This window comes from Bos indicus, chromosome 16, assembly GCF_029378745.1.
Source record: "Bos indicus isolate NIAB-ARS_2022 breed Sahiwal x Tharparkar chromosome 16, NIAB-ARS_B.indTharparkar_mat_pri_1.0, whole genome shotgun sequence".
In the NCBI taxonomy this organism is placed as follows: domain Eukaryota; kingdom Metazoa; phylum Chordata; class Mammalia; order Artiodactyla; family Bovidae; genus Bos; species Bos indicus.
In genome coordinates, this window is record NC_091775.1 from 52,901,562 (window position 1) to 52,913,341 (window position 11,780).

The 11,780-nt window shown below is 49.5% G+C and overlaps 1 protein-coding gene across 9 annotated transcripts in view; it reads right to left on the reverse strand.

The window, feature by feature from the left end:
• Window positions 1–11,780, reverse strand: part of FHAD1 (forkhead associated phosphopeptide binding domain 1) — a 165,397-nt gene that overhangs the window by 16,692 nt on the left and 136,925 nt on the right. For all 9 annotated transcript variants that reach the window (XR_011560881.1, XM_070768459.1, XM_019976876.2 and 6 more), the window contains 6 exons: window positions 11,620–11,704; window positions 8,857–8,963; window positions 6,983–7,142; window positions 5,455–5,587; window positions 1,699–1,828; window positions 902–1,026 (listed from right to left, as the gene is read on the reverse strand). Coding sequence is in view for 8 of the 9 variants with exons in the window: in XM_070768459.1 (XP_070624560.1) it covers window positions 902–1,026; window positions 1,699–1,828; window positions 5,455–5,587; window positions 6,983–7,142; window positions 8,857–8,963; window positions 11,620–11,704 (740 nt within the window). In the remaining variant the exon portion in view is untranslated. The remainder of the gene's footprint in view (window positions 1–901; window positions 1,027–1,698; window positions 1,829–5,454; window positions 5,588–6,982; window positions 7,143–8,856; window positions 8,964–11,619; window positions 11,705–11,780) is intronic.

Genomic DNA, 11,780 nt, shown 5'->3' on the forward strand with positions numbered 1-11,780 from the left:
CTGGACTGCCAGGGAAGTCTCAAAGCAACACATTTCTGAAGATTCACACATCTAGCAAATGTGTAGAAAATGAGATTGAATGATTTTAATTATTTCTTCCAACAGCCTAAGGATGGTTTGGATCCAGCTGTGGCAGCAAACCATGCCCAGCAGGTCCTCTGATTAAGGCTAACCTGAGCTGTCCATTGTCATGTGTCAATCAAATGCCCAATCAAACACCTTCCACCTAACAATCAAATTACTTCTGCAAATCTGGGCAAATCAAACAAAGCCCCCTAAGGAAGGAAGGCTTTCTTGAATAATACCATTGAAATACTATTTAATAATAATCACAAGTATCATCTATTAAGTGCTCACTATGAGCTAGGCAGTGGCATAAGCACTTTACATAATTATCTCCTTTTACAGCTGGGAGATGGAGTCCCAGAAAGGTTAAGAGCCTGCCAAGGTCACTTGGTTTGCAGAGCTGGGATTAGGACACAGGCAGGTCTCTGATTCTAGAACTGTGGTGTCTTCTTAATCATCATGGCTCCCTTCTGCTACCTTTTCTGTGTTCGGGTTTTTGAGTTTACAGAAAGAAGCAAATTTTAGGCAAACTCATGGCATCATGTTATATAGCTTGTTGAATATTTTCTGCAGAATATAACACATGATATGAAAAGGAGGGCCCAGAGATTGACCTGGCCAACATCAGTGTGATGATACATCCTGCTCTGTACATTTGAAAGCCTCCTTTCTGTTCAAACACTGGACCACTGGTAATGCTAGGCACTGACTGATCGATCCAGATGCTAGGCTAACAGGGAGGATCTGACCCTGAACCAGTGATGCCAGGGCACTTGGACAGACCTGCCCTCAGGCCCACCCTCACCACGTGTCAGTCACTGCAGAGGTAAATTACCACTCGGCTCTCTACTCGTGAGAAAGCTGGCAAATCAGGTTTTACATCCAATATTTTCTGGACGTTTTTTTCCATCCCAAGAGTCTTTAAGTCTAGAAATGATTCATCCATGTGGTCCTTAGGATCTAAAAAAAGAAATAATTTATTAGACTCAAAAGAAAGGTTCAGGAAGAAGTCACTGGATGTAAAAAAATCACAGCTGCTGTTAACTGGACGCTTACCATGGGCCAGTACTAACCCTCATAATCTGAGGCCCAGAGAGGTGAAATGACTTGTCCAAGGTCACACAGCTAATATGAGGCTGCAGCCTCACACGGCTGAGGCTCTGAGGGTGAACCTTTGGCCACTGGTAGGAGGATGGAACTTGAACCCAGGCTGCTGGGGCCTGGCTCAGTGCTCCACCCAGCAACAAGCTCTGTTTCTTGAGAGCCCCATTCCCTCTAAACAGGGTTATTTATCTAGGAAGTTCCCCAAGGTTGATCCTTGAACACCATCAGTCTATGCAAAAGTTTCCAATGGGCCATAGTGAAATACGAAAAAGAAGGACAATGTTATGAGTTTTTCATGAAATCCTGTTTATTTAGTATCAAGGCCTGCTCTTGACTTTGAGATCATGTCTGCCCATCTTCCCCCCTCCCCCCCACTCATCTTCTTCTTTAAAAAAAAAAACTACATCTTTTCACTTATGAAATGATAAGAATAGAAGACAGTGATCCTGGTCAGCCCCCACAGGGAACCCTCAGGTCTGGGGCCCATGGCTCAGCACAGAAGGGGCCACTAGGAAGGAGGGAACTTACTTGAGGAGCCGGCCTTCTCAAGTTCTTTAATTCGCGCACGAAGCTCAGATAAGGCCTTTTTCTGACGCTGAATGACCTCCTCATGTCGGGACCCTTTGCATTTGGCCCCTAGATCACTGAAGGACTGCTCCTGTGGCCAGAAAGGTGCAGACAGTGGCTTTATTAGGGATCAGAATCTCTCTCTTATATTTGAGGAAACATGAACAATTCATGGATTAGCAGAAACCCCGTCATTTAGTACCCTGGAAAATACTGTTAAGGGGCTTCAGCAGAGAAGGAATTTAAATATTTCATTTCAAATACAAAGTCACATCTAGGAAGATTTCCAACTTCCCTACTGACTTAGCATCACTATAAATAAGAGATCCCCTCTGTGTTTCCTCGCCATGTTTTCTTTCTTTCTTTTTCTCTAATCTTCTTCTCAGTTTGGGTTTCCACTTGTCATTCTGTTCTCATCTTTGAACAATCACATCAAATTCACTCCTGAAGGGGGTACTTTTTGGTTCTTTTTTTTGGTCCAGTCTCTTCTCTGACCAGGGATCAAACTCATGCCCTCTGCCGTGGACGCATGGAGTCTTAACCGCTGGACTGCCAGGTAAGTCCTGGAGGGACATTTTTCGGTGCTTAGCTGGTAGTAAGGATGATGGTCTCATATTTGCTAGGGGGAATTGCATGGATGGGCTCTTGGCTGGTCTAGAGAGACCTAGCAGGTCCTCCCTGGGGTCTCTTCTCCCCTCCAGGCCCCCACCACTCATTCCTTCATTTCATTCAGGCTCTGCTCCCCATCTCCTCCTGCAGAGGCCTCCCTACTGCCTTGTCCCAAAGAGCCCCTGCCCCTGTGCTACTCAGCCCCAGTCCTGCTGTATCCTTCCTTGGAGGGCTCACCCTCGCTGGACATTTTGTTAGACGTTGCCTTGTTTATCGCCTCTTTCCTTTTTCAGAATGTGGACCCTGTGAGGAGGGGCTTCTCAGGTGTGCCAGTGGTAAAGAACCCACCTGCCAATGCAGGAGATGTGAGAGGTGTGGATTCGATCCCCTGGGTCGGAAAGATTCCCTGGAGGAGGGCATGGCAACCCCTGCAGTATTCTTGCCTGGAGAATCCCTGGACAGAGGAGCCTGGCAGGCTATAGACTATGGGGCTGAAAAGAGTCGGATACAACTGAGCATGCACGCATGCAAATGAGCATGCACGCATGCACGGGCCCTGTGAGGACACAGTTTGTCTCCCATGTAGGCCGTGCTATTCCCAAAGCTCAGCCCTGTGCCCGAGCATAGTAGGGACTCCGTAAATATGGAGCCAGAAGGGGCCTGCCCCAGAGTTCCTGCTGGGACCAAGGTTCAGCCCTGAGAGAAGGGGGCTGCACTTAGTAGGGCGTCACTAGACCCTGATCTGGCTCCAGCCGGCTTTCAGCCTGCTCGGCTGGTCCACTTCCGGGGCTGTTTCTACACCAGCCTCCCTCTCTTTGAGGGCATATGTTTGCCCTGGAGTGAACACCAGGAATGCTGTGCATGTGCACACGTGCTGGAGGGTGGAGAGGAGGTGGTGGCTGGTTTTGGGGGTGGGGCAGCCGCCAGGCTCGGTGACAGCATTTCCTCTGCCTGGAGAGCTCGGCTGAGCCCGACGTGACCCTTACTCATGGCCCTTCTGGGAATTTGTTTATTTAGAGAAGATGGAGATTCTTTCTCATACAACTCTTAAGCCCTCTGACCCACTCTGGTTTAGAAAGCAGGAAGTAGACTGAGTGTGGAAGGCTGTTTTGAGAAAGAGAAAAAGCCTTTTTTCCTTTCATCTTGCAGCCTCCCTCCCCCATCCTCCTCTAATACTTGTCATCATAGAAACTGAGACAGGGCCTTTGGTCAACGATCCTTCCCAGCAAACACAGGAGAGTCAGAGGGAGTCTTGTGTGGCCAGGAACCCTGAGCATCCTGCTTTGTGCCCAGCACAGGGTCTGGCATACAGCAGGTGCCCAGTAGTTGCTGAACATGTGAACTAACACAGGCCAGGTCCTGCACTAAGAGCTTGGATTTCAACAGGAATGAGACCTGCTTCCGGCCCTGGGCGCTCACAGCTGCAGAACCAGTTGCAGCCCCATGGCTGGGCTGCCCTAGTAAGGAGGAGACGCTGCTGCTATAAAGGTCTCTGGATGGTGACAGGAGCCAGGGCCAGCCGGCGGGGCCACTGAGCCCTCTCCTTCACACTGCGTGCGGCCTTGGCTCCCTGCTGTTTGGCAGGGGAAAGGCATCTTTGAGGAAGCAGGCAGGCAAGCCGACACATTTGGCCCTGTTTCCAAGAGAAAGTCCAAAGCGCATTACTGAAACGCCCTGGTCTCTAGTTTCATAAAGCGAAGGGAGAAAGGAGATCCCTGGACTCCAGGAAACCCGGGGCCTCGAGGAAGTGCCGTGCCCACAGTCAGCCAACGACGGATCACAGGGAGCACGACCACCCACCACAGGGACAGGTGGGAGCCACCGTACAGGACCACGGGATGAAGGCACGGTTCTCCATCGATGATGTGATCCCTGTGCACTGCCTGGCTGGGACTTCCAGGCGTGCCAAGGCCTCTGGGCAGAGATCATCAAGTCAGCCACGGAGCATAAATGGCCTAGCATTTGAGCCCTTTCAGGCCTAATTTAGGATGTCCCCTGGACATCTCAGAATCACACCTAGGAATCTGTTCTACATACTTAGGGCTTCCCTGGTGGCTCAGACAGTAAAGAATCTGCCTACAATGCAGGAGACCTGGGTCTGGAAGATCCCCTGGAGGAGGGCATGGCAACCCACTTCAGTATTCTTGCCTGGAGAATTCCATGAACAGAGGAGCCTGGTGGGCTACAGTTCATGGGGTCGCGAAGAGTTGGACACGACTGAGCGACTAACGCTTTCACTTTCACAAGGATATTAACTACAGCAATGTGTGGAAGCAGAAACAAATATCCATCAACAGGCGACTGGCTGGATAAAAGGGATGTGATGGAATTCAATGGAAATGGCCCTGCGAGTCCCTAGCACAGGGCCAGGGAGTCACAGCTGTCAGATTTGTGACGGGCAGCAGCTGCTGCCTTAGGGTGGGGGGGTGGGCATCCCCGTCTGACAGCAGAGGATGGGTGCCGCCCCATGTGCCCACCACTGTCGAACCAGCCCACACGCTGGGCCTTGGGGATGAAAATTTCCAAATCATTTGGTATGTTTGCCTCAAAAATACAATTTCCAACTTGGGACAAACAAAAGCATGAGGAAGATCTTCACGTACATTTACTTGAAAATATGCCCATGAAATAGTATTATGTGGGAAAAAAGAAATGTTGCAGAATAAATATGGTTTGAGACTATATTTTGAAAAAAAAGTCTATCAAATAAATATATGTATATGTAAGCTTGTACATGTTTGTGTGTGTAAGTTAAATTTGTTTCTCAAGAATCCCATGATGGGGTGGCTGGCATTATGCCCACTTTCCAGACGAGGGAATTGGTACCAGGTTGCAGGGTTTCTGAGTGGAGGAGCAGGATCGGAACACAGGCAGACGGGTTCCAAGCCTGAATTTCAACCGCTGACTGTATGAGCGTGTGGTGGTTTCTGTGAGGAAGAGGGCTGATGGTACCTGTGCCCAGCTGATGATAACTTTATACATTTCACATAAGCAAGTCATGCTTTTGGAACTTAGAATGAAGATGTTTTCAAAAGCAAAGAAAGCCTCCATCAGGCTCTTTCTTAGCTTATCTTTCTAGATGCCCCCGGGGATGGGGCAGGTACTCACCTCTTGGCTGCTCAAGAAAATATCAGTGTGGACTGGTTCTATCTGCACTGAAATGTCACACATCTTGGTTGTGTTTCTGGGCTTCTGTTCCTTCTCCTTGTGCAGCTGGAGTTTTTGTTTCTCTTGGGAGGCCCTGGGGGCAGAGAAGATGAGTCACTGAGCAGGAGGGTGGCTGGCCGCACAAGGTTTGGGAACCACAAATTACCTTTGTACTCACAAGCAGAAGTGGGAAAGGGACTCCATGTTTACAGGGAGCCGAAGTCTTGGAGCCTTCAAGCTCCTGCCTGAGGGTTTCCAGATAATTGAGCTTGTTGATTAGTGACCAGGGCGGCAGGCACCTCTCCATTCTTGCCTCCTGCACTGGGTCTGCAGGATACCTGCTGTGGCATTTATGGGGGCATTTAGTGCCTGTCTGGGCTTCCCTGGTAGCTCAGATGGTAAAGCGTCTGCCTACAATGCAGGAGACCCGGGTTCGATCCCTGGGTCGGGAAGACCCCCTGGAGAAGGAAATGGCAACCCACTCCAGTATTCTTGCCTGGAGAATTCCATGGACCGAGGAGCCTGGTGGGCTACAGTCCATGGGGTTGCAAAGAGTCGGACACGACTGAGCAACTTCACTTAGTGCCTGTCTGCTATTTCTAACACCTGGTATCTGTCAACCCTTCTATTTCTCATAATAGTCCCATGAGCTAGGGACTCTCCTTGCCCCATTTTACACCAGGAAAGAGACACGGCAATTTCCCTGTGGTCATGGAGCTTATAGGTGAAGGCACCTGGCTTTGAATCCAGGCAGCCTGGGCCTGGAGCCTGTACTTTTAACCACAGTGTGAATCCACTTTGGCCATGAACCATGAAGCAAATGAAGCTATGGGTTATACATGAGACATCAATTTTATTCAAACTTTCTTGGAGAAAACATTAATTTTATATCAAAATATGGATAAACTATGGATGAAAATGCAAACTCACATATGTTTCATAGACAAACTCGCAAAACAACAATATATTTAGTTTAAGCTGACATCCAGTTTACACTTTTGTTCAGTCAGCATTTATCAAGTTCCTTTACATGCCAGGCATTGTGTGAATGGTGGGGAGTCAGTAGCAGGCAAGGTCTACAAGGGGTCCTCATGGGGAAGGCAGACAATTCAACAGGTGGGAGCAGCCTGGCTGTGTGAGAAGTGTTAGATCAGGTGACATGCAGGGACTGAGGGATCCTGGGCAGAGCAGGAGCCCTTGGCTATGTTTGGTGAGGGTGAGTAAAGGAGGATTTCCTGGAGGAAGCCGCATTTAAACTGAGACTTATCTGAAATATTGGGCAGGAATCTCTGAAGGCTCAGAACTGAGCAAAGTTCTAAATGATGAGGTTGTGAAGCAATGAAACATATGTCATTCACTCATTCATCTACTCATTCATTCAACTCTTTAACCATCATTGACTGAGCCCTTCCTCTCTCTATGTCAGGCTCCCTGGGTACTTGGGTATGCCTGGGCTCCCCACACCTGCTGTGCAGGCCTTCCCACCCACCTGAGAGCCTGCTTGAGGACCTCCAGCTCCTTGTCCTTCTTCTCCACCAGGCCGGTCATCTGCACCACCTTGTCCTTGAGCACGCTTAGCTCACTGCTTTGTTGCTGGACCAGTGCCACGTTCCGCTCCAGTTCTATCTTCTGCTTCTCGTTCAGTTCCCCTGGGGGATACATGCAAGCTGTTGGCAGTGGGGTCTCCTGCCTTGGGTTTCCTGGAGGGCCATAGCAGATCTGCCAGGCCTCCAAGAACCATGAGGCGGTTCACCCTCCAGGAAATCTCAGGGGGCTTCAGTAACGGCCAGGAAGTCTTCTTGCAAAAAAAAGAAAAAACCAACGAAACCGCCCACCAGCATCACCTTTCGATGAGCGCCGGCGCCACGAGGCAGCCTGTGTGGCGCCCGCCTGGCCCCAGCTGTCAGGGCCTGTGTGCCTGTGGCATTTTAGGGCACCTTCAGCAGCCTGCTTCTGCATCTGTTTGCCTGAGGCTTCTGAGCCCTCTGGAGACAGCTCTGCTCACGTGTCTGCCAGAGGCAACAGCCTCCAACTGAGGCCCAGTGGAGACAGGCTGGAGCACACAGCCCAGCCCCCTCCCCGTCCAGGTGGCACTCAGAGGGCTGTGACCACATTGCTCCCCAGCATCACCCCCTCCCTGGCAGAATTAAGCTCTGTCTCCCACTGTGCCTGATGACAGACAGCATGGCAATTCTTTATCTGCTTTCTTCCCTTCCCTGTCTCACTTCCCTTCCATTGCTGTTTTCCCTTGGATCATCTCTCAAATAAACCACCTGCAGTGGAATTCTGGTCTCGGGGTCTGCTTCTGGGAAAATCCAAACTAAGACCCCTACGTTGTCTTGGATCTTCATAGCAACCCTACAAGGCAATTCCTAGTAACAGCCCCACATCACAGGTGCAGAAACCAAGGTTCACAGAGGTCAAGGGACTTGTCTAAAGTCACCCATCTAATAAATAGCAGATCCAGAACTAGGTCCAATGCCTCCCGATTCTAGCCTTTCTGCCGCAAGCTCTCATATCTTGGAAGGGGGAAATCCCTCTTTGAAAAATCCTGCTGTAAAAGTCCTGGGGACATCAATTGGTCCAGACACAGGGAGTAAACACAACTGAAGGTCTGGGATACACAGGGCTTGAGATGGACCAGATAAAAGGAATAGTCTTCACCCTCCCTCCACCCCCTCCTAAACCTAATTATACCTCCCGACTCCTGCCCTTTGGCTAAATGGTGGAAGTTAGGGATAGGAAAGAAGAGGCAGCTCTAACAAGCAAGAAGAAGGGAGGCAGAAATAAGTCTGTGGAGAAGAGGAGCCAAGTAGGAATATTCAGCCAGACTTGTGCCCATCCGGAAGAGAACAGACCTCAGAGCTATCTTGCCCCTACTCTAGGTGGGTCCTGATGTCGACGTGAGGGACAGGAGGAGGCCCAACAGGCAGATGTGTGGCGAGTGTTTTTGCATCAGAGGCAGGAGAGACCTAGGGTACACTTACTCTAGGTCCATAAGCTGGTGGGCGCTAGGACTTGTGCTGGCTGGCCTGCCAAGTGAGGGGGGCCCATGGATGACCTCCAAGCCTTTGCTCCTACAGACAAATCCTCTGTGGTCGACAGAGATTCTCCCCGAAAAAGAAAGCTGCATTTCTACTCAGAGGTGTGGAGCCATGTGAGAATGCTCCCTGTGATCCCATATCAAATGGAATCAGTTCAGTACCCGCAGCTTTTGCTGATCCTGAGTTACAAGTGCTGTGATGGCCCAGGACAGCAGGTCGAGGCAGGGTTTAAATGCCCGGCCTTCCAACCCCAAAGACCCATTTCTTTCCTTTCTCAAAGTGGGTTGGGAAATTGAGAAACACAGGCAATTGTACAAACCTCTCAGGTCTGACATTCGGTTATGAGCTTCAGTCAGGTTCTTCCTTAACCTCATGATGATCTCCTGCTGAGACAGGATCTCCTTCTGAGCAGTCAATAAATCCTCTCTGAAATTCACACACATAAAAAAACAGACCAAGTCAGTTCAGCTCCATCTCTGTGGTGATGCTCCAGTGCCTGGAAGGGGAAAAGTAAAAAGGCAATGTGATCCTCCATCAGTGATGGTCCAATCTGGGGATGATGCCACCCCAGCAAGGCTGATAAGCACACTCTTGAAAAGTTCTCAAAACAAGAATCCGTTTTGATGCACCTTCGTTATAAAGAAACACTTGGAGACAGAACAAAGGATCCTGGCTGAGTTTGCTCTGAGGCTGAAATACAACTAATATCAAAAGGACACCTCTTCCTGCTCAACCGTCTGTCAGCAGGAACCAATGCTCTCATGGACTTTCGATCTTTGGCGCAAAGAAGAGGGGAGGCTATTTTTGTGTGTGTGGGTTCAGGGATTCTTCGAGGATGAGGAAAAAGAAAGAGAAGAGGACAGTATGGCTTCTGTGCTTTCACCAGCTTCTTTTAATTCCTGATGGAGAGAAGAGGGACCACATGAGTGGGTGGTCTTCAAGTGACCCTTTGGGGATGTAGGGGCTCTGGGGGCCCAGAGAACTAAGCGGGGGACACAGAGAGGTGGATGAGGGCAGGTCCTTGGTCCCACACCCCAGAGAGTGTGTCTTTGGGATCAAAATGATCAGGGTGGCTGACTGGGAGGTGATGTTTCATGGGAGGGGCCCAAGGTGATGGTGGGAGAGGGACCTTGAGGGCCTTATGAGCATGTATGAGACACCCCAGCCCTGAGAGAAGCATATTGTGTGTGTGTGTGTGTGGTGTGTGTGTGCGCGTGCATGTGTGTGTATGTGCATGTGTGTGTTGGGGCAAGAGGAAACACTGCAAAGGGGGTTTAGAGATTGAGTCTCTCAGTTAAGTTCAGTTCCGTTGCTCAGTCATGTCTGACTCTTTGCGACCCCATGGACTGCAGCACACCAGGCTTCCCTGTCCGTCACCAACTCCCGGAGTTTACTCAAACTCATGTCCATCGAATTGGTGATGCCATCCAACCATCTCATCCTCTGTCAGCCCTTTCTCCTCCTGCCTTCAATCTTTCCCAGCACAAGGTCTTTTCTAATGAGTCAGTTATTCACATCTGGTGGCCAAAGTATTGGAGCTTCAGCTTCAGCATCAGTCCTTCCAATGAATATTCAGGACTGATTTCCTTTAGGATGGACTGGTTGGATCTGCCTGCAATGCAGGAGACCCAGGTTCGATTCCTGGGTTGGGAAGATCTGCTGGAGAAGGGATAGGCTATGTACTCCAGTATTCTTGGGCTTCCCTTGTGGCTCAGCTGGTAATGAATCCACCTGCAATGTGGGAGACCTGGGTTTGATCCCTGGGTTGGGAAAATCCCCTGGAGAAGGGAATGGCTACCCACTCCGGTATTCTGGCCTGGAGAATTCCATGGACTATAGTTCAAGGGGTCACAAAGAGTCGGACATGACTGAGTCTCTGGGCAGGTATTAGTGTCACTTCATTTGTATTCACAGTCTTTTGAACCACAGCCTCCTCTTATATAGACCTTTGAAGGTGGTGTCTGTGTTTATTATGGAATAAAGCAAAATACTTGCAGGCTGCATGTGAAAATTGAAAAAAAAGATTGGTGATCACTGGAATGGATCACACACATGCACATACATGTCTGTCTGTCTATCTAATCTCTTTGGCCGTGACTTTTCCAACTTGAGGATGAGACTTTGTGTCGAGTGTGTCCATCATTAAGGAAGTGAACCAGAGAACAACTTGATGCTGATTCTTTTCCAGGTCATGGCTACTGTTTTCTTTACAGAGTTTAGGAGGAGACATGAACTTTACAGGAGGAGACAAACTTTTCAGAACATGGAGATTGAGAGTCTGTCTGTCATTGCCTTCTTGGGGTAAAACCTGTGTGACATGAGACTTTGGTAATTGGTATATGGGGCAGGGCTCAGGCTGGTGGCTTGCCTTCTTTGAGAAACTTTCTGAATCCTTTCTCTGCGTCATGTTACCACCTTCTGCTTTGTATGATGCTTGGCAGTGTCTTTCAGGATCTTTCCCATCCATGGGTTTTGTTTCTCTGGAAATTGTCAGCTCTTTGAGGGTTGGGAAGATCTCCTGGAGAAGGGAATGGCTACCCACTCCAGTATTGCTTGGAGAATTCTATGGACAGAGGAGCCTGGTGGGTTGCAGTCCGTGGGGTCACACAGAGTCGGACACAACTGAGTAATATCACTTCACTTCTTTGAGGCTCCAGATATGGACCTTTGGGTTGGGAGGGGTCTTCAAGGTCATTTAGTCTAACCTCTTAACTTTTAACGCTCTCTGGGCCCCCACTCCACCAAACGGCTTCCACTGTTTTGAAACCCCAAAATGGGCTTGCCTCAGGTAGGTCTTTGGGGAAAATAGCTAAGTAGTAACATTAGCTGGCATTCATGTGCTTCCTTATCTCACAAGCCGGGGGTGCTGAGGCACAGGAGGGGACATGACCTGCCCGGGGCTACATACCTGGAGAGTGTTGAGTTTAGGATTTGAACTTAGATCTACCCAGATCTTTCCATGACACCAGTGTGACTTACTAAAGGGACTGAGAAACTCAACCAGCAGCAAGGACTGCACAGACTCAACTCTTGTCAGATTCTGACAGTGTGACCAGAAGCAGGAGTCCCATCCAGTACTCACATCAGGTGGTCGCACATTGCATCTTTGGAGCTGCTCTCCCCTAGAGGTGCTGCTGCAGGGTCCGGCTGTGCGTCCCCCTCCTGGGCTGAATCAGAGGGACACGTGAGCGTCATCACAGTCCTCAGGCAAGAGATATTTTCCTTCCCCTTTGCTTATCAACA